Source organism: Protopterus annectens, chromosome 1.part1 (assembly GCF_019279795.1).
Source record: "Protopterus annectens isolate FY-2018-M chromosome 1.part1, PAN1.0, whole genome shotgun sequence".
Classification (NCBI taxonomy): domain Eukaryota; kingdom Metazoa; phylum Chordata; order Ceratodontiformes; family Protopteridae; genus Protopterus; species Protopterus annectens.
This window is the reverse complement of record NC_056726.1, coordinates 1,173,213,696-1,173,235,600: the sequence shown is the minus strand read 5'-3', so window position 1 is coordinate 1,173,235,600 and position 21,905 is coordinate 1,173,213,696. Positions and strand designations below refer to the sequence as shown.

Sequence of the window (21,905 nt, the reverse complement as noted above, 5' to 3'; positions counted from 1 at the left end):
TCGGACCCAAAGTTAAGGAGACACTTATTAGGTGTGAAGAAGAAGGAAAGACTCTGCTGTAGGAGTCCGTTTTTCCACTCCAACTAGACCGTACCCCAAAGGGCAACGAAATGGGAAAATGTGGTTCCGAAAACCGCAAGGAGCTTTCCAAAGCACACCTATTGATACCCCCTCTAGGGGGAGAGGAGGGGGCAAAAATGGAAGACACCATCCAAATAGCCGAAGCGGTCTGCAAAACCAGGGCGACAGGGAACAGTTCTCTGGTAAGCCCTATCAGCATTCCTGAAAGGAAGCCCGGCTGTTCTACTCTGGAGGCAGTCGGGGGTCGCTTGGCTTTATACCCAAACGCCTGGCTAAACATTACAATGGATACTTGGGTAAAAAGCATCATTGCCAGAGGTTACTACATTCCCTTTACAACCCCCCCCCCCACATGTGTACAAGGATCCCAGACGTTCCACCCAGTCTGAGTAAACTAGCAGCCATAGAAATCCAAAACCTGCTAGACAAAAGAGTCATCCAGCCAGTCCCAGTGGACCAAATAGGATCCGGAACTTACTCAAGGTTCTTTTTAGTTCCAAAGAAAACAGGGGACTGGAGGCCCATACTAGACCTCAGCAAACTCAACACCTTCGTCAAGAAGGAAATGTTCCAGATGGTCATGCTGCAATCGATTCTCCCGTTCTTAGCAACGGGTGATTAGAAGTGCTCTATAGATCTCAGGGATGCTTACTACCACATCAAAATGGGCAGATCATCCAGAGATCACCTGCATTTCCGGCTGGGGGCCAGTCATTACCAATTCAGAGCCGTGCCCTTTGGTCTCACCACAGCCCTCAGGGTGTTCACCAAATGTATGACAGTGGTCACGGCTCACCTGAGACGGTTGGGATTCCGGGTGTTTCCATATCTGGACAACTGGCTCCTCACCGCCACCTCCAGGCATCAACTAATCCAAGCCAGAGACTACACCATAAACCTTTGTTACCAGTTGGGCATAACCCTAAACTTCGAAAAATCTGCGTTATCGCCTTCGCAGCATATTACATTTATAGGGGCAGAACTGGACACCGTCAATGCAAGGATCAGGTTGCCCCAATCAAGAATCATAGCTCTAAAAAATCAATTATCCAGTCTGTTGATCCGGAACAAAGCTCCTGCGTCCCAGATACTGCAGCTTTTAGGCACAATGGCAGCCACACTGATAGCAGTTCCATTAGGCCGCATGCACATACGAATACTCTAGTGGCTACTCTTCGCGCAATGGTCTTACCAACGATTGCCCATGTCACACGAGATCCGGTTAATGAATCTTTGCAAGAAGGATCTCAATTGGTGGTTGAACAGCGACCAAGTGATAATCGGACGTCCCCTTGTTCTTCCCCAACCCACAGCCACAGTGACCACGGATGCTTCCCTGATAGGGTGGGGGGGGCTATTTCAGGGAAAGACTGTCCAAGGCACTTGGTCAATCATGGAAACACATTTGCATATAAATGTTCTAGAGCTGAGACCAGTGTTCCTGGCATTGCAACACTTTCATGACTCTCTCCCTCCATGTATAATTGCTATCCAGACGGACAACATGTTGGTAGTCTGGTACATCAACAAGCAAGGGGGAACCAGATCGTATCCCTTATGCCGGGAGGCCCTAAGAATTTGGCAATGGGCTGTATCCACCAGACGCTTTCTGATAGCAATGCACATCCCAGGGTCATCCAAAGTGATAGCGGACAAGCTAAGCAGGGCCATGCTGTTGCCTCACGAGTGGTCTCTCAAACAACAGGTGGCGGAAAAGATTTTCCACAGATGGGGCCAGCCTTGCTGCGACCTATTTGCATCTCCGATGAATGCCAAATGCAGCAGCTACTTTGCCCTTTATCCCCCACTGGGGAACAAACCGAGGGACGCGCTCGTACACGATTGGCCCCCAGGCCTCCTATATGCCTTTCCGCCAATACCCCTAATTCCCAAATTCATACAGAAAGCCAAAAGTCTGGGAAGGACTGTGATTTTGATAGCCCCGTCTTGGCCTCTACAGATTTGGTTCCCCTTCCTGCGGAAGTATCAAGTGGAAGAACCATGGATTCTGGACCCAGTGCCAGATCTTCTGACTCATTCGTCGGGAGTTCTTCATCCCTCCCTCACCTCCCTAAAACTGACAGCTTGGCTGCTCCAATTCCCACATTAGCCAGGTCTCAAGATTTGTCTTCTGCGGTCCAGCATATTATAGTTTCCTCTCATAAACTATCTACCAGGAAGCTATATAATAGCAAATGGAAATGATTTGTTCACTGGGCTTCTCAACATGACATTGACCCTTATGTAGCACCTATTCATACCATCTTAGAGTTCTTGTCTTCCTTGTTCCATGATGGCGCGGCAGCTGCCACCATTAGAGTTCAATTGGCTGCTATTTCCAACTTCCATGTAGGGTTTAACGGGGTCTAACATCATGTCACATAAACTATGTAAAGCATTCTTAAAAGGAACCCACCATCTCAGACCACCTATCAGGCATCCTGTCTCTCCCTGGAATTTGAGTCTGGTTTTATCCCAATTGATGCTCGCCCCCTTCTAACCTGCTTCATCTTGTCATTTAAAGTTTTTGTCTTGGAAAACTATATTCCTAGTAGCCATTACATCTGCACGTAGGGTCTCTGAACTTCAAGCCTTGTCCTCCAAACCCCCATATTTGATTTTTCACCCTGATAGGGTCTCCCTCAGGACTAATTCTACCTTTCTTCCCAAGGTCTCCTCAGAAACTAACTTAAATCAGTCCATTGAGCTTCCAACCTTCTTTCTTCACCATACCAACAGACTGGAATATATGTTACACAAGCTTGATGTACACAGACAACTGAGGTTCTATCTGGATTGAACGAAGGATTTCAGACAATCGGATCAACTCTTCGTCTCTTACGTAGAGAATAAGAAAGATTTCGCAGTATCAAAAATCACATTGTCTAAGTGGCTCTCTGACTGCATCAAATCCATTTATGCCTCCAGTAATCAGCCATTAGAAACTAACGTCAAAGCCCACTCTGCATGAGCTGTTTCTACGTCATTAGCTCATGCAGCTCGCTTGCCCTTAGATACCATCTGTGCAGCTGCCACGTGGTCAAAACCTCACACGTTTATCACTCATTACAAAGTGGATATGACCTCCAGGGACAGGGCTACCTTTGGTTCCACTGTGCTCAGGAATGTTCTCCCGTGAGCCACCCAGGATCAGGGGGCTTGGGATGCTACCCACGTGTAAGAACAAAACGGCGAGATAGAACAACTTCACATAAAGAAGTTATGTCCTTACCATAACGTTCCATGTGAGTTGTTCATCTCGCCTTTTTGTTCTTACATTCCCGCCCACCTTCCTCCTCCAGTCGAGCAAGATGGTTGCCTTGGTGGATTGGTTGAGTTTGTCAGTCTGTATTAAACATTCTGTTTTTCCTTCTACAATCTTATAGCTACCTACATAGGTAGACACTATAGTTTTATTTCTTCCTGTAGGCTGTCTTGGTTGCAGCATACTAGATCTGGGGATTCACAGTAGAGTATCATGGGATATACACTAGGTCTCGAGCTTCTCTGAGAGTCTGAGCTTGAAAAGCGGCCGATTTGGAGCCAAGGGATCGGCTCCGACCCGCGTGTAAGAACAAAAAGGCGAGATGAACAACTCACATGGAACGTTATGGTAAGGACATAACTTCTTTTTTGCTACTAGAGCATTTATTGTATTAATTCGTTTTATATCCCAAAAAGACAGAACACTGTCTTAAAATATTACACAACTCCTGAATATCCTTTTCTAGATTTATTCAGTACAAAATATTGTGTACAAATAAAGCTAACTTTTAATAATTACCATACCAGTTATATTCTTAAATTTTTGTATATCTTATTTTTTCCTAATGGCTCTTTATATAAAGCAAATAAAAAAGGGAAAAATATACTACTATGACTGCTAATAATAATACCCATTTGTTAACCAAGTAGGCCCACTGGACATGCAGTCCCTTTTTATGTGAAACAAAGAGAGAAGGACCCTCCATCCCTTCATATATATTGTCTTTACTGCCTGTATTATACTATCAGGAAACACAAGTGCTAATATTGATCTACTCATATATTCCCAGCTGACTCTTATTTAATGCTTTCTCTGCGTCATGGCTCAACAACACTAGCTGCGTTTTATTACACTTCACTTCCATCAGGGTCATAATTGTTCTATTAATGTTGATAAATGCCCCCATCCACCACAAAACCACACTGATTCATATCTAGCAATTCTGATAACGTCTTTGCCATTTTCTTAGAGTAAATACTTTACAATCACAATCTAAAACAGAAATGTGTCAATATGAACCTGGACTGGAAGGGTCTTTACCCTCTTTGGGTAATAGAGTGGCCACAACATTCTACCAAGATACATCCCCCTTACCTTTTAAAAAGGTGTCTATATTTCATTTCCTGTCTTCGGTATTAATTATTGAGCCTCATCTTCCTATAAACTTGGGATAATTAAATCTTCCATAACTATTTCCATTTGTGACTTTTCTTGTTTTTCCATTCCTCTTATTTAGCTAGAAATAGATATAAATATGTATATGTATAGTGTTTTATTAGTAGTAGTATTCCTTTTATTAGGTATTGTAGTATGTGGTAGCTGACAGTTTTTTTCTCTGCCTGCTTGTCTTCTATTTTTGTTTCAGACATACTTTCTGGTTTTAAAAAGTGTGTGTGATCTGTACTCACAAGTTACCAAACTGATTTACACGAAAAAAAGTGTGTGTTGTTTAGGGCCCCTCACATTTTGACACCTCCCACTCCATTTGTGAAGCCTTCGGCCAACAGGCCATTGTTGAAAAATTAAATTGATTCATCTTGAAAGGGCTTCTTTCATCCCCTGTCAGAAAGTGCTCCTTCAGTTTTTCAAAATCTTCCTCTTCTCCTTCATAGAAGTTATCTGAAAAGCCTAAGGAGAAAATCAAAGACAAAGAAAAAGAGAAGAAAAAAGAGAGATTTAAAACTTTGATCTGGACTGTTCATCATTCTCAGATCCGGCTTCTAAAGCCTCTAAACCTTTGGTGCCAGTGTTTTTCTTGGATCTGATACTAATCAGATTCAGCATTCCTCTTAGGTTCTTACCAGAGCCTGTTTTTCCTATGCTCCATTCACCAATCTTACAAGAAAAACGGTACCATCATTCCAGACCCCCATGCCTGCTTAAACCTTCTGGTCATTTAGATCTTCCAGGAGCCTTACCAGAGCAGATGTGGACAAGATGATAAGGAAATTCTTCAGTCCCCAATTCAGTTGAGCGTCCTTCTGGCTCTGACTGCCGCCAGGTGCAAGTTAATGGTTTCTTTTCCACATTCAGTAGTTGTTCCTTCTCTGATCGTACCTTTCAGATTACAGCCCTTGGATCTGACTTCCAGCCTGTGACAGGTCTGCATTGGAACCTAAGCTTTGTTTTTCCTTGATGCCAATGAGATCTTTGACTTGGTCGGCTCTGACAACTTTGGTTCTGTCTGAGACATGGAGTTGAAAGGTTGGTATTGACTCCAACATAGTAGCTTTGGAAATAGGAGTCTTCAAAGCCATTCCTCTCTCTCTTGGAGTCTCAGCGTTAGACAATTCTGATCCAGTGTCAGCCACGGAGGGTGTTTCTAGAGAAGCCAGCACATACATATTCATCAAGAGATGTGCTTGGATGAGGTTCTTTGACTTCACAGAACATTTTAAGACATTCTTTGTGAATGCCCGTTATGACAGATCAGCACTGTTTTGTCCTGAAGTGAAGGATACAACCTGTAGAAGTGAAAAAGAAGGTAAATTTCTTTCTGATGTAGGGATCAAATTTTCCACTCCTCAAAGGATCTTTTCTAGTAATCAAAAAGGAGATAAGAATATTTGGTTCTACAAATCCCAGGGATGTTCACCTGACACACACCAGAGAGGGAAGCTTTTATAATGGCCATTCCAATAGGGGCAGAGGTGGTCCACAGAACCAAAGCTTCAGAGGTCCTTTCTCTATGAAGCCTTTTCAGATCTCCTGAATACTTGCCCATCTGCTGGACTCTGGAAGTAGTTGGGGGTGCTTTAACCTTGCACCCAACAACCTGGCCCTCCAGGAAATGGGTGCAGAGGATAATATCCAGGGGCCATTTCATTCCCTTCCATACCCCCCTTTAGCCTCAAAAAGACTTACCAATGTTCTACCCTCTCAAAGGGAAGCAGCCTCTTCAGAAATAAGGAAGCTTCTAAACAATCAAGTAATCTAAGAGGTCCCACCAAACCAAAGAGGATCCAAAATGTATTTAAGTTTTTTTAAGTGCCCAAAAAATAGGGACCTAAGGCCAATTTTGAACAGATATTTTAGAAAGACCAAAACTCCAAATGTTCACTGTACAGTCTCTTCTTCCTCTTCTGAGAGAAAATTACAAGATATGCTTGATAGATCTTCAGGATGCATATTATCAAATAAAGATGCACAGATGCTCCAGGAAGCACCTTTGCTTCCAGCTAGGAGCCAGCTATTGTGAATTCAGAGCTGTGCCCTTCACTGTCACCACAGCACCTTGGGTGTTCACCAAATGTATTTCAGTAGTAGTAGCAGCAGGTCTCTGACTCCAAGGATTCCAGGTTTTCCTTTACTTGGATAACTGACTTATCACTACCCCTACCAGGGATCTACTTATCCAAGCCATGGATTTCTTGCACCATCTGTCTTCAGACCTAGGTGTTACAGTGAATATAATGTCCAAAGTTAGTCCATTTCAAGTTTTAGAGGTCATAGGAGTGCAGATGTACACAAGGCTTCAAATTGCAAATCTTCCCCAAGCAAGAATCATATCTGTTCATCATTAAGCCATAACCATCTTGTCCTGTCAGAAGCCACAGCAAGAAAGATTATCTGTCTTTTGGGCTCCATGCAGCTTAGATCACCTTGTTTCCCATGGCCAGATACTATATGTAGTCCATTGTTCGATAAGACAGCAACCCATGTCTTTCCGAGTGTTTCTAACGAAGATTTGCAAAACACATATCCGATGTTGGATGGAGTAGTCACATGTTTCACAAAGATGTCCTTTCTACCTTCCCCCACCCGAAGCCACAGTGACTACAAACGCATCCCACTTGGAGTGATGGGGCACTACCTGTGAAAGATGGTGCAAGATAAGTGGTCACAGTCAGGGGCCAGTCCTTACGTTGGTGTCCTGGAGATTAAGGTGGTCCTCCTAGGGTTGCAGGCCTTTTAGGATTCTCTTCCCTTATATGTTGTATCTGTCCAAACAGACAGCTGGCTTTGACAAGTTACCAGTCTTTCACAATGACAGTGTGTTTGAGAACTAATCCCTCTTTTCTACCAAAGGTGGCTTCTGAATCTTCTTTCAACCAGTCCATAAATCTCCATATATATTTCCCAACATTTTCAAACAAATGTGAATACATATCATATGTACTAGATATTCACCGTCAGCTAAGATTCTGTTTAAATCAGACAATAGCCTTCAGAAAACACACTTGTATATAATACATTCCATTTCAACATGATATTGTGATTGTACCAGTGTGACTTTATACTTTTATTCAACATACTTTTATATAGTATGAATCATTTCAATATGCAAATATATATCAGTTTCTAATACTGCAGTGTCAAAGATGACATTAATGTATATTTTAAATGTATTATTTTACATTATATCTTGTATTACATTGTAGCAATGGAGCTTTTCTCCCATGGCCTCCTCTGAAAAAGTTTTCTACACCCAGTATGACTTCCTTGGTCAACAATTAAAAATAAATACATAATTAAATAATTGTTAGATACTTTGATTTGTCTACCATTGGTCACTTGCAAATAAAGCTATACTACGTAATGTGTTGCTTCTCTTCTGTCTGTAGGAGATATTTTAAACGAGTTATGGTGGCTGCACGACTGAAAAATGGTCATATGATCCTGAAATCCTTTAAGGATATACCTCTCGAGTCAATTGAACAGCTGCTGCCTGAAGTCAGGATTCGCATGTCCTTCTTTGACAAAACTCTGCTAAATGCCACACTGCTCATTGGAGGGTCTATCATCTTTGTCAACGTAGGCATGGTGATGTTAGCAGACTTAAAAATTGGCACGTCCTTTCTTCTCTTTGTTTTTGCAGCTTTCATGGCTTTTCGAACATGGAAGGTATGTAAGTTTTGCTGTATGCATATTAACTTTAGATGTGTAAGGCTTGTATCTTTTTGACAGATGGAGACAATAAGCAGAAGCTGAACAAGTCTGTTAATAGCTTGAAATTACTTAGCACATTGTAGAAGCTTATCATTAGATAAGGATGATAATGCCCCACCATGCCTGCTCATTTTTACTCAACACCTGTTTGTGTACGAACATCCCATTTTGATCTTTGGAGTTGTTATGGTTCCCAATTGCTTATACTCTTCTGTGCGTGTCCCATGCATTTTGGACTTGATTTTTTTCTCTACTTGCAGTGCTGTGCATTCAGGGTCATACCTTGTCCCCTTTTTGGACTTTTTTTCTGAAGTACTATAACATTGTTCATTATTTTTATTCAACTTTTGTTTGATGATCATGACCAAATCTTGAGGTATTTCTATTATTTTAACATTTTAGAGCTGTACAGTTTTCTCTGTCATATTGTAGCAGTTTATATATTATTTCATTTTTAGTAATAATTCAGCTATACCAGCTGCAAGTGTATATGCCTATATGGCTACATTACCAGATAGATAAGACTGCAGTTTTAAGAGCTGTGTTAGGAGACCTGTAATTAAGCAGTAACATTTATAAAATGAAGACTCAAAGTATCATAGCCAAAACATTTAAAACCTACTGACAAATTGTTTCAATATAAGGTATGAATCAAAACTTTGCTTTTGCAGGCGACCTTCTGTAAATATACTACCTCCAAGGTCACACTAAGTCTTGGAAAAGGGGAAGGTAGGAAGAAATTGAGAAAAATGGAAAAGGTAGAAGAAACACTTTTTCTCTTTGCTGCAGTTCACCTTTCCTCAATGATGTGATGCACTGAAATATTGCGAAAGCAGGAGTGTGATTAAAGACATACAATGCTTGAAGTTCCAACAAAACATTCAACATGAAATGTCATTGCATGCCCTATTTTGGGGATGTGATCTTAAAGTATTTGTACTCGCTATTTGGAAAAAAAAGGGGCAATTGTTATGAAATAATGGATCTGATTTTGTCTTTTTCATTCGTTCCTCAACCAGTAGGTCTCAGATCCAGCTTCAGTCACTTTTCAGACTTAGGATCCATAGCTCAAGCTCCTCCCCTTATCCATATCCCCTCCAAACCCTGTATTACCTCAGATCTCGTGGCTGAAGTAGCTCAAGCTTTAGCATACAAGTGGGTTATTTTTACTGATTTTTATAGCTTCTATTATATTTTTATCTGGGGTCTTTTGTCTCTTTCCTTGTCTTTTTCCTCCCCTCTTAGTTAAAAAAAAACTGCCATCTTGAAATATTGTTAGAGGTTTAGGCCTCAGGCCATCCACCTTTTCTCTACTAGACATGTAGTGTTTCTCTTATCATTGTTGGCATTCCTCTCCCTTTATCTCCTTAAATGGGATATACTTATTATCGTTGTTGGTATTAGAATTTTGTTACTGTTTCCGTTTGTTGTTGTTGTTTCTGTTGTTGTTCCTTCTTTCACTCATGTCGATCAAGCCTACTGGATTCAAAAAGTGTATTTTGTGTGGCCATAAAATCCCTAACTCTAATGCTCATTCTGAGTGTGTGTATTGCTTACAGGCCAGTCATCTTGATGTCAGATGTGATGTTTACTCAGGTTTTAACCATAGACCTGCTGTAGAATGCATGAATGTCATAGTGTTAAAAGGTTTGCTTCCTTCCTCCTCATCATCTGTGTGTGAAGCTTCCCCTTCCTCCAAGAAGCCTGTGGATAAACCTAAAGGGGACAAAGGAGAAAATGCCATAGAAATATCTAAGGAGCCAAGAAAGCATTTCCCTGACCACTCTTCTTACTCAGCTCCAGCTTTGGCTTCACCTGCTAAAATTCAGAAGACATCAGATCTGGCTTGCTGTTTTGCTAATTCACTTTCTTGAAGGCAGACGGGATTCTCCCTGGAGCCAGTATCTTCAAGATTACATTCTCCATTCTTCCAAGACATGCCCCATAAGGCTTCGAGACCTCTGTCAATCTGTTCATCCTTCAGGTGTAGTAGGATCCTGTCCGAAGTAGATGGGGACAGAATGATGAGGAATTTCCTCAGGACCCAATCTCAGTTGGAAGTTCCTCCAGCTCCATCTCTCATTGGACCCATAAGCGTTGGACCATTCTGGACCTCTGTTGTTACTCTTACTGAGATCTGCTCCCCTGGCTTTGGTTGAGTTGGATATGAGGCTTTCAGGATTAGCCATGTCAGATCCGAAGAGTTATTCCTCACCAACTCCAGCATCTTCTCTCATCCAGCTGGCACTGGCTCTTTTGGAGCTAGAGAGATGTCGCAGCAGTAGCTTTGTTGCTGGATCTAGGGGCTTGACTGTCAAAGCCCTCTTTCCCCCTTAGGTCTTTGGTGTTAGCTCTGCCCTGACCTCTGCTTCGAGACAAGGTCAGAGGATTCCCTGGGCTGTCCTAGTCAGTTGGCTTTGGCTCCTGCTGGGTAGTTTTGCCTTTCCCTTTCCTATCTTTCACTTTTCTTATTTTACTATGTAAATATTCTTACAAGTAATATCAAACCTACAAAATCAAACCTCTGTTCTCTTACACATAACCCTACGTATCCTTCCAACCCCCCCCCCCCCGAATAACATATTCTGAAAACAACTTGGGCGGCACATTGGTGCAGCGGTTAAGATTGTCACCTCACAGCAAGAAGTTCTCCCACTCGATTCTCAGCTGGGGATGCCTTCTGTACAGAGGCTGCATGTCCTCCCTGCATTCTCATGGGTTTCCTCCGGGTACTCTGGTTTCCTCCCACATTCAAAAGACATGCTTCTGGAGCGTTTCTCCCGCTGCTGAAAATAGCCTCTGTCCTTGTCAGACTTTTCTGGTCAACGGATGTTAAATAATTAAATAAACATGTATACTAAATTTTTCTTTTTCCCTTTCCCTAGCCCTAACCCCACCCTAATAATTTTAACCCCCATCTTCTCTATCCATTCTCTATATAAATAGCTATATCTTCTATCTAATTGAAACTAATTCAAGTATAATAATGGACTGACCTTTCAACCTTTTCAGACAACACACCCTTCAACCTATACAATATCAACTGATACACTCTAATCATGGTTAGAAATATTCCTCTCGGTGTAAATCTCTTCAAGCCTAACTATGAGAAAAAGAAATCCTCTGAATGTAAATCTCATTAAAAGTGACAATGAGGAATCTACTCATTGTAAATCTCCTCAGCTACATACTGTATAAATTTCTATGCATTTTTGTAAACAATATTATTGCTGTATGTTATTATTCTCTATATTGCATGGTTTTATTCACTGTGTTCTGCTGTAAACTGTTGTGGAGCTTTTCTCCCGAGGCCTGTGCTGAAAATGGGCTTTGTTCCCATATGGACTTTTCTGGTAAACAAATGTAAAATAAAATAAATAGTTTTGAGATCTCACTTGTCTTCTGCCTTTGAGGCAGTGGAGAGAGTTTTCTCCACATCAAGAGATGGGACATCTTTGACACCCTCGGGTCCTACCCTTCAGCAACTGTCTGCCCTGGGTCCTGAGTCTACTCTTTTTGTTCCATTGGCACAGCCAGTCCCTTCTAGTCTTGAGACAGTCTGCATTGCTTATAGATGTGGTGTTGTTTTCAGAAGTTAGATCTCATGAATATTAGAGGTGCACAGAAGCAACAGTAAGTGAGCAGAAGAGGAAATATTGTTTGGTTTAAACTCTGAATAATATGGAGTACTGCACATTAAGTAGAAAAGGGGATGTCATTTTGTTGTTTCAGGCTTATTATGAGAAGCCTTTTGTGGTGTTATATAATTTGTAGTAAGGAGTACAAAATATGTGTTGTAAAAGGGCTTGCAGTGTGCAAGAGTTTGATGTAAATAAAAGAACTAAGTTTTCATATAATTAGGACTAGATGTTGTATTGATCTAATCTGCATAGACACCTAGCTGAGTCTAGGTAGTTTGTCACAAGGCATGTTCATCATATTGATCACTGCTGTCATAGCCTTAGCTGTATGGGTTATATCCTGCCAAACATATAACAGCCAGCCAGCTTCCAAAGCTTCATGCACCTTCCACACATCCACACTGTCAAGAAGCTCGATCTAAGCTAACTAAAAGACAAGTTTGGCTGCATATCCCTTCAGAGCTTTCCTACTAGCAAAGAGAGCCTGAAAGGACAATGCAAGGAACAACAAAAAGGAAATGTAACTACTGGAGCAGTGATCATTTGAACATCTACTGTTATGTTAAGTTTAACTTACACAACTGTACTATGTTCATCATATGAGCACTGCTGCAGTAGCCATAGCTATATGGGTAGATTGCCTTAGCTAACTACATTTGGGAGGTGAAAGGAAAAAGAGTACAGGAACACCTGGAGAATGGTCCTAGCAAAGCCTGATCTGAACTTACAGAAAGAATCAAGCTTATAGTGCTTTGTAAAAGTGTGGACAGAGGACCATGTGGCTTCTAGAATACTTTTATAATCCAACCCTTTCCAAAAAGCCATAGATGAAGGTAAGACCCTGGTAGAGTGGACCTTGACCCTTCCTGGAATACCTCTGTTATTGTCAGTATAACAAAAGACAATAGCCCTAGACAACCATTAGAAGTAGTCTGTTTTGAAACAGGCCGCCTCTTCTTACCTTCACAAGAAATGAACAATTCGAAGATATGAAAGATTTAGTTTATAGGTTCATACTTTTGTAGTAAGCTAACTACCCTTGCGAGCCATTTTAAGCCTAGCCAATTATCCCTTGTGAGACTCAAACCCTGCACCTTGTGTTTGTAAGGCAAACACCTTCACCATTAGGCCACCCTCCCAACCTGGCAAGATAGTATTTGAGTTATCTGTGGACAGCCAATGTATGGTGTATTTCTCATTTTTAAGTTCAGGAAAGAAAAGGGGAGATAGTTTGACTTAAAGTAAGCTCAGATACCACTTTAGGTATAAAAGAAGTATTAATTCTAAAAGAAACCCTGTCTCTGTGAAACATGAGATAAGGTTGACTCACCATAACAGCTTGCAACTCAAATACCCTTCTTGCAGAGGTCAGCACAATCAGTAAAACTGTTTTCCATGTCAGGAACCTCAAGTCAGACAGATTAGCAGGTTCATATGGAACAAGTGTTAGCTTCTATAACACAAAATTAAGATCCATTGGAGAGACCACTGGTTTTCTTGGAGGCCTCTTATACAAAACCCCTTTCAAGAACATTTTGACATGAGACTGCACTGAAAGAGGAGGATCAGTAGGCAGACATGCTGAAATCCCCAATAAATTAACCTTGATAGAGGAATAAGAAAGCACATAGGATAGTAACTCACAAAAATATTGTAAAACTGAAAATAACTAGCCCTGAATGGCTGCTGTTTGTGTTGTTGGCACTAACTAGAAGAACTTTTCCATTTGCTAATATATGATTTTCTAGTAGTAGGCTTTCTTGCCTCCATTAATACCTGTTGCACATCCTCAGTAAACAGGTGCATAAATGGAATTAAGAACCACTCATCCAGATAGTCAGTTTAAGTTGATTGATGTTAGGGTGTATCAAACAGACTTGTTTTTTCTGTGGATAGATCTAGTCTGTGAGGAATCATGTGGTAATTGCTCTGGGCGAATTCAAAAGAGAGAGAACCATGGTTGCTTGAGCCAGAAAGAAGTCAAAATAATGATCTTTTGGGATTCTTACCGAATATTCAGAAGCACCATGAATATTAGTGGAAAGTGGGGAAAAGCATACAGGAACATTCCTGTCCAGTGAAAAGAAAAGACATCTATCTTCTAGGCCTTCCTGCATGGAGTCCTGAAGAAGAATCTTGCCCATTGATTTTTCAGAGATGAGACAAAGAGGTCTACTGGAAGAACTCCCTACAGATAGATCAAATCTCGGAAGACCCCCGGTGTAGTTTCCATTCATGATGGTCTGCCTCAACCTGGTGAGCTTGTTTACCACACAGTTTTTGCTCTGACAGAATGCAGGATGCCTGTAGAGTAAAACTGAGCAGTGAAGCCATATTCCAAGCTAACATGGCTAGTCTGCAAAGGGGGTATGACCTGGTTCTCCCTTGTTTGTTGCTGTATCACATGACTGTGGTATTGTCTGTAACCACTTGATGAAGTCCAAAGGACCAAAGATCGTTCAGAAAGTTAAGTGCCTGGATCAGGGCAAGAATCTCTTTGATATGTATGTGCTTGTGTTTGTCCTTGGTGTTCCACACTCCCTGAACGTTTATCCCTTCTGAAACTGCTCCTCAAGCAAAGTCTGTAGCCTCTGTGGTAACAGACTGTTTTAGAACAGGGAGGGAGGGAGAAGGGGAGATCTTGATTTAAGGATATCTGTTGTCTCCACCAAAAGATTTCTCTTGTGACAAGCACCGGCATTGGGAATTGAAAAGGTAAAGGGCGCTGATGCTTGGGCCAAAGACATTTCAGATTCTACTGCATCTTTCTCATGTAGAGTCTTGACAGGAAGATCGTGAGAATCATAGATGCCATGAGACACAAAATCCTGAGGCATTTCCAGCGACTGGGGTCCAAGTGGAAAACCTTATAAATGGATCTGGATAAAGATGTATTTTTCCTGAGGAAGAAAAGCTGTTTGAACTGAGGTGTGTCGCTGACATCTGTAGAACACAAAGCTGTGTGAACAAGTCATGAAAGACTTTTGACTGTTCTCTTTGAATACCAGCTTGTGAAAGAGACTACTGGCCCAAGAGAAAGATTCCTGACACTTTGAAAAAAAAAGAAGCTCTGCAGACATAAGAAAGTCTTCCAAATATGAAAAAATGTGGATACTCTGTATACTGCAATGAGCTGTAATTGAAGCTAGACACTCTGAACACTGTAGGTGCAGTGGGTAATACAAAGTGTAAGACAAACAACTGATAATCTGATCAAGACAAATAAGACCTTAAGAAATGTTTGTCTGGATGAATACATACCTCTCAACCTGGAAACATCAGAAATCTGCATAAAGGCTCAGGAAAAGTAGGTACAGCTGGCCAAAAATCAGGACAGTGTCCATTCCAGTAGAATTGTGAGATGCCAACATGAAGATTGAAGTCACAAAATAATAATAAACAAGGGTAGACATTTGAATTTCAGACTTCACATCCCTCCAATAAAAACATAATAATGTAAAACCTGTTATTCTAGCAACTATCTCTTTACACCCCAGACTTAGTTGTTATAACAGAGACGTGGCTTAAACCGGACATCACCGATAATGAAGTTATACCACCAGGATAGAATATTCTAAGGAAGGACAGGACAGATAAAAAAGGAGGCATTGCTTTACTTTATAAAGATCATCTCACAGGTGAGACCCTAAATATAAAACTCTCTAACCTATACAAAGGAGAAATACTTCTTGCACAATTAAAACTAAACTCTAGCAAGCTAATAAACATAGTTGGATGCTATATACCACCCGGAAACAATGTAGCCACCCTTGAAAACCTACTCCATTGGTCTTCCACATCACTTCTACAGGAAACCATTATCCTGGGAGATTTTAACATAGGCTGGCTCACATGCAGCTCTCATGACCCCACTAACCATATCAACCTTCATGGTTTTATTCAAACCATCCAAACCCCTACCAGAATTAACAAGGCCACCAACAGAGAATCAATCCTTGACTAGATACTAACAGACCACCCTCTAACGCAGTTTGCCTCCCTGATAGACTAAGTGACCATCTAATAACCTTTCTCCTTAGAAAGCATTGCCATTGCAACAAAGGAACTACCAACCAACTAATCAGGAATAAAAAAACTTAACCCCGATGACTAATATCTTCATTTAAACGAGACTGTAAAACACTTTAACTGTACATTTCTAAACATCCTGAACCGACATGCCCCCTCCCAGAACTATCAGAATCAAAGTTAACAGTTCACTTTGGTTACGTAAAGAAACCAGAGCCCTCCTCAAAACCAGAGACAAAGCCTGGGACCACTGGCACAAAGACAAACCTCAAGCCGTTAAACAAACCTATCTCGAGCTCAGAAATAAAGCTAAAAAACTAATAAAACATGACAAAACAATCTACAATCTACTACCATAATCAACAAATAAAGCAAAAGAATAACCCTCAAAAGTTCTTGGCAGCCATAAACAAAATTCTCTTGCCAGGTGAAAATAGTACTCCCACCCCTATCACAGATAACACATCAGAGACCATAGCCTCACAATTTAACAAATTCATTACTAGCACCATTCTTACTCTATCCAATCAACAAAACACCTCTAATAACCCCCGCAAGTGGAAACTTGTAAATCACATAGTAGCAACAACTCATTCTACCTCCAACCTGTCCCCACCTTCAAGATTAGAAAATATCTAAAAAAAAACTGAAGCCCACAACACTAGCTTCAGACAAACTACCAGCAGAATTTCTACAAATAGCACCCGATGCCATTGCCCTCCCAATATCCATTATTATTAACAGATCCATGTTTAATCATAGCCTCACCTCAGGCTTTGTGCCCACTGAGTGGTGCACAGCTACAGTTATCCCACTCCACAAGGGGGGATCCACTTTGGATCCGGGGAACTACTGCCCCATCGGTCTGATGAGCCTGATCTGCAAGGCCATGGAACGTGTTGTCATGGAACTTATAAAAAAGACATTGTCAACCTTCAAACACTGGACCCCACCCAGTTTGGGTTCGTGAAGGGCCGATCTTGTCTCCTAAACCTGATTGACTTCTTTGAATCAGTCTCCAGAGCCATGGACGAGGGTAAGGCGGTCCACACAGCCTATCTGGACCTCACCAAGGCCTTTGACACCATCCCCACTCTGGAATCATTGATAGACTTACTAAGCTGGGCATTAATCCCTACGTCACTCGATGTGTTGCCAGCTGGCTTACTGACAGAACCCACACTGTAAAAGTAGCTGATTCCAAATCCAGCTCCAGACAAGTGACAAGTGGAGTACCTCAGGGTTCAGTCCTGGGACCGCTCCTGTTTGGAATCTACTTCTCTGAAGTACAGGCCAACACTAAGGGACTCTGGCTAACAAAGGTAGCAGATGACTGCAAACTGGGAGCCATTATTAAATCCCCAAATGATGTGGATACTGTACAAAAGGGCCTTACAGAAACAGATGCTTGGTGCCAGAGCCATGGGCTCAAGCTCAATGCCAAGAAATGTATAGTTATCCCCTTTGGGAAAAAACATGTACCCGTGAATTACCATATAGGTAGCAGTATACTAAACACCGAAAGTGTGATAAGAGATTTAGGGACACAGGTGGACAGTGGTCTCACCTTCGATAACCACATCACCACAACAGTCAGGAAATCCTTCTGTGGCACACCTTATCACTAAGGGATTTTCATCCAGAAAAAAGGAGGTCATTGTCCCACTGTACTCATCCCTCATCAGACCCATTATAGAATACAACGCCCCGTTTGGTATGTACCTCTCAAGACGTCTGCAACAACTGGAAAGGCCGCAGAAATACCTCACTAAAAGAATCACAGGCCTAAAGCAGATGCCCTACGCTGACCACCTTAAAAAAACTCCAGCTATACTCTGTTGCATATCGTCTACTCAGAGGCGATCTCTGCTTAACATACAAGGCTATGTCAAACCCAGAGCTGTTGGACATGCTCCACTTAAAGAAATCCCAATCCATCAGAGCCACACGCTCCAGGGATCTAAACCTTGTCATCACAGTAAACAAAACATGCTGGAAGGATAGGTTCCTGACCCAGAGACTCCCCAGACTCTGGAATAGACTGCCCATACATGCCAAGCAGAGCACCTCTTTGGCCCTCTTCAAAAGTAACCTTGACAATTGGATGGGAGAAAGGAAATTGACCCCGGGGATCATGTCAGTCGCCCTGCTAGACAGGGGTCCAGGGAAGTAAATAGTTCGGGAAGAAATAGCCAGGGAATTGTTATGGCTAGGCTTGTATAGATCCTAGGGCCGATAGCCTAGTACCAACCTATGAAGCCTTTGTCCCTGAAATATGGAAAATATCACATATCATCCCTCTTCGTAAAGGAGGGAATTCTACAGAATTTACAAACTACTGTCCAATAGCTATCTTATCCCCTATAGCCAAAATCCTGGAGAGGTGCATACATACTCAAATTATGGACTACTTGCACACCCACAATTTTGCACACCCACAATCTTCTATCAGCCGCCCAACATGGGTTTCATCCCTTTTACGGTACCACCACAGCTCTTATGTCCTGCACCAATATAGTAAACAACCACAGAAACAGCAGCAAATTTGTATCAGCCATCTTCCTGTGTCAAAAGCTTTTGACATGGTTAGACATAATACACTTATTAAAGCACTTTCTGACATAGGTCTTAGAGAATCTTCCTTAGCTTGGTTCCAAAGTTACCTAGCCAGCCACCAATAAGCAGTACTGTGGCAGCATAAACTCTCACCACTGCTTCCTATCACACTCGGAGTACCACAAGGTTCCGTTTTAGGTCTCTTACAATTCTCTCTTTACACCAACAACATCCATAATTCCACTCTACATGCATCTGTCATACAATATGCAGATGATTCCACATTAATTTGTGCAGCATCTTATATAAATGAACTCCAATCACTTACCCAGCTTTCCTTCCTATCAGTTGAACATGCAACTGATAGGAAAACAAAACTAGTTGTCTTCAAACCTACTAGATCCACCTCCTTAGACCCCTCTTTTAATATGTCCAGTAATAAAACTATCATTTCCCCCACAGCACACACAAAACTTCTTGGCGTTGAGATTCGCAATAATTTGAGATTTGACATCCATTTAGCCCATGCTATTAAGAAAGTACATAAAAAATGAGTATCCTCTATAAAAATAGACAGTTTCTTACTAAACAGACAAAAACACATTATCACATACCAATGTCATCTCCACCCTTCTGTATGCCTCTCCTATCCTTACCAATCTCAAAAAGACTGATTTAACAAAATTAGAATCCAGCTACAATAAAATCGCCAGGTTTGTATCAGACTTCCCATACAAAACACACCACTGCATAGCTTTAAAGCAACTTAATTGGATAGAATTCCCAATCTCTTGCAGCACAATCAACTTATGCTAGCTCATAAAATTCTGCATCATCCTCAGAAAACCCCCTCACTCCAAAACCTACTTCACCCTTACTGTAATAAAAGAACCCTCCGCTTTAACAATAAATTCCTTCTAGAAGTTATTAAACCCAACAACACAGCAGGTGAAGCTCTCTTTTCTAATGTTATCTCTAAAATATGGAACTCCATTCCACCTCACATAATCTCCATACCATCAATAACCTTGTTTAAAAAGCCACTAAGAACTCACTTTACAGCTATTTGGCTCGGCTCTTGTACTGGTCCAGGATAGTCCTTCCATCATTTTCACTCTCCTACTCAATCTGTGATAGATAGTAGATCATGTCTCTATTAAAGGTAAAAGTATGACTCGTATATTACTTGTCTTGTCAAACTAACTTGTATATCACTAGGTACCATTATTGCATATTTGCAACTACTTAACAAAAGATGGATTCTTTTAAAATGTTCATAACTGTTGTATATTCTCACTTGTATTCATCTATTAACACTATTATTATGTATAACTACATCACCTTTGTACTTTATTGTTTGTGTGGAGCTTTTCTCCCCGGGCCTCCACTGAAAATGGACATGTGTCCAGTGGACTTTCCCGGTTAACAAATGTAAAATAAAATAAATAATAAATAATAAAAACTATCTGCGTTTACAGGAGCAATATTTAAAATCTGTCCCTATTTTTGTGCCTGTGTCCCACCATTATTTTTGGCTTTGTTGAGATTTCTTGCTCTGAAAGATTGAGAGGTATGTATGTTTGGTGTTTAAGGCAGAAGGCTGAGAATCGCTAGCATATCTGTGCATGTACAATTAAATGCATAAAAGCTGTAAAGATAGCAATGAATGGAAAACTCTGCCAATTTAAAATATACTTTCAAAATAATGCTGAACAGAGTCGAAACATGTGAATGACTGCAAGTACTCAAACCTTTGTGAAACAGTCCCGGATAATAGCTTATCTTTAAAGATGCAAACAACATTCATACACTGTAAGGATGCACGATCCACTCTTGAATTACAAAATGCTAACTCATAACGTCATGTCTTAGTACTAATAGTAAAACCTCAAAAATACTTGAACAAACATTATACCTTGAAGAGGGACAATTTTATTTGCAGAGTTCTGGATGAGGTTCAGCCCATAAAGTAGAGGGGAAACATGTAATTAAGATCTTCTGCTATTGAGGAAGAGACTACAGTCCCACTACTGTATTTCATTATCACACTGTGTGCATTAGCTCTTCTATAATGTGGAGGACTATATTCAAAGTAATATTATATTAAATTTCAGGACATTCACTGTACTTTGAATGGCACTTCTTACATTAAACGAGTAGATCTGATTTATGTGATACCAGTTTCACTGACTGTGTTGGGCACCTGGGAAATAATTTTAGTTTTGCCCCAACTTGCTTGTTTCTCTTGTTTGCATCTTGAGGTCAAAGTGTTGCTTTATAGAGGATTAGTAAATTGTTTTTCGATTACAATCCAAATGCAGAAGATAAAAAAATTATAATAAAATAAAAAAATTAAAGAATCAGGCATATATACTTCACTTTCCAGTAAGATATTCATCTTAGACATATTTTCTGTTTATACATCTTGAAATAGTTTTGCTATACTCCTGATTATTGACACTGTATAACGTTGTATTGCTACGTCATGCCTTGTAGCTAGCTGTTGAAGCTATAGCCTATCCTGTCTCCATCCTAATAAACAGATCTATCTCTGAGTGTAAAGTACCCCAGCTTTGGAAAACATCTTGTATAACTCCACTGTACAAAGGGGGTAGCTCTCTCGAACTCAGTAACTATTGCCCTATAGCTATACTATCCCCCCTATCAAACTTCTCAAAAGAGTTGTTCACATGCAATTGATGAAGTACCTCCCAGAAAACAAATTGCTATCCACACAGCAACACGGCTTCAGACCCTTCCACAGCACCACCACCGCACTTACATAATTTACTAACACCATCAGTAACCACAGAAATAACAGACTGCTCGTATTTGCTACATTCTTAAATTTATCCAAAGCTTTTCACATGCTCAACCATGAAAAACTGCTTCACTCACTAGCCACCCTAAACCTTAGCATCTCTGCCATTTCTTGGTTTATGAGCTATCTAGATGGTAGGCAGCAAGTTGTAAAATTGGCAAAACCAGCTCTCATCCTTATTGCTTGTCTTCCTAGGGGTTCCCCAAGACTCCATCCTGGGTCCACTTCTCTTCATCCTATTTACTAATCAGCTCCCATTCAACATTCCCAAAGCTCCAATAGTCCAATATGCAGACAATCCCATCATTATATGTGCAGCCAACACTCTAGACCTCCTCCTCTCCCAAACACAAGAATGCTTTTCACTAGCCGAAACTTGGATCACAGATCAAAACCTCATTGTTAACCCAGTTAAAACAAAATTACTCCTCTTCAGCCCACACAGATCTTTACCCCCCTCATATAGCTTTACAATCTCCTCGTATAACAATACCACCATCACCCCTACCAATCACACCAAACTGCTAGGCTTGGAAATTGACAGTCACCTTAGATTTAACATACACATTTCCGAGACCATAGAAAAAGTTCATAAAAAACTTGGTGTACTCTATCACAACAA

The 21,905-nt window shown here is 40.9% G+C and overlaps 1 protein-coding gene across 1 annotated transcript in view; it reads left to right on the top strand.

Annotated features, from left to right (window-relative positions):
- Window positions 1-21,905, top strand: part of TMEM143 (transmembrane protein 143) — a 1,024,200-nt gene that overhangs the window by 672,118 nt on the left and 330,177 nt on the right. Inside the window, exon 7 of the mRNA XM_044080554.1 lies at window positions 7,912-8,191. Within this exon, the coding sequence (XP_043936489.1) occupies window positions 7,912-8,191 (280 nt within the window). The remainder of the gene's footprint in view (window positions 1-7,911; window positions 8,192-21,905) is intronic.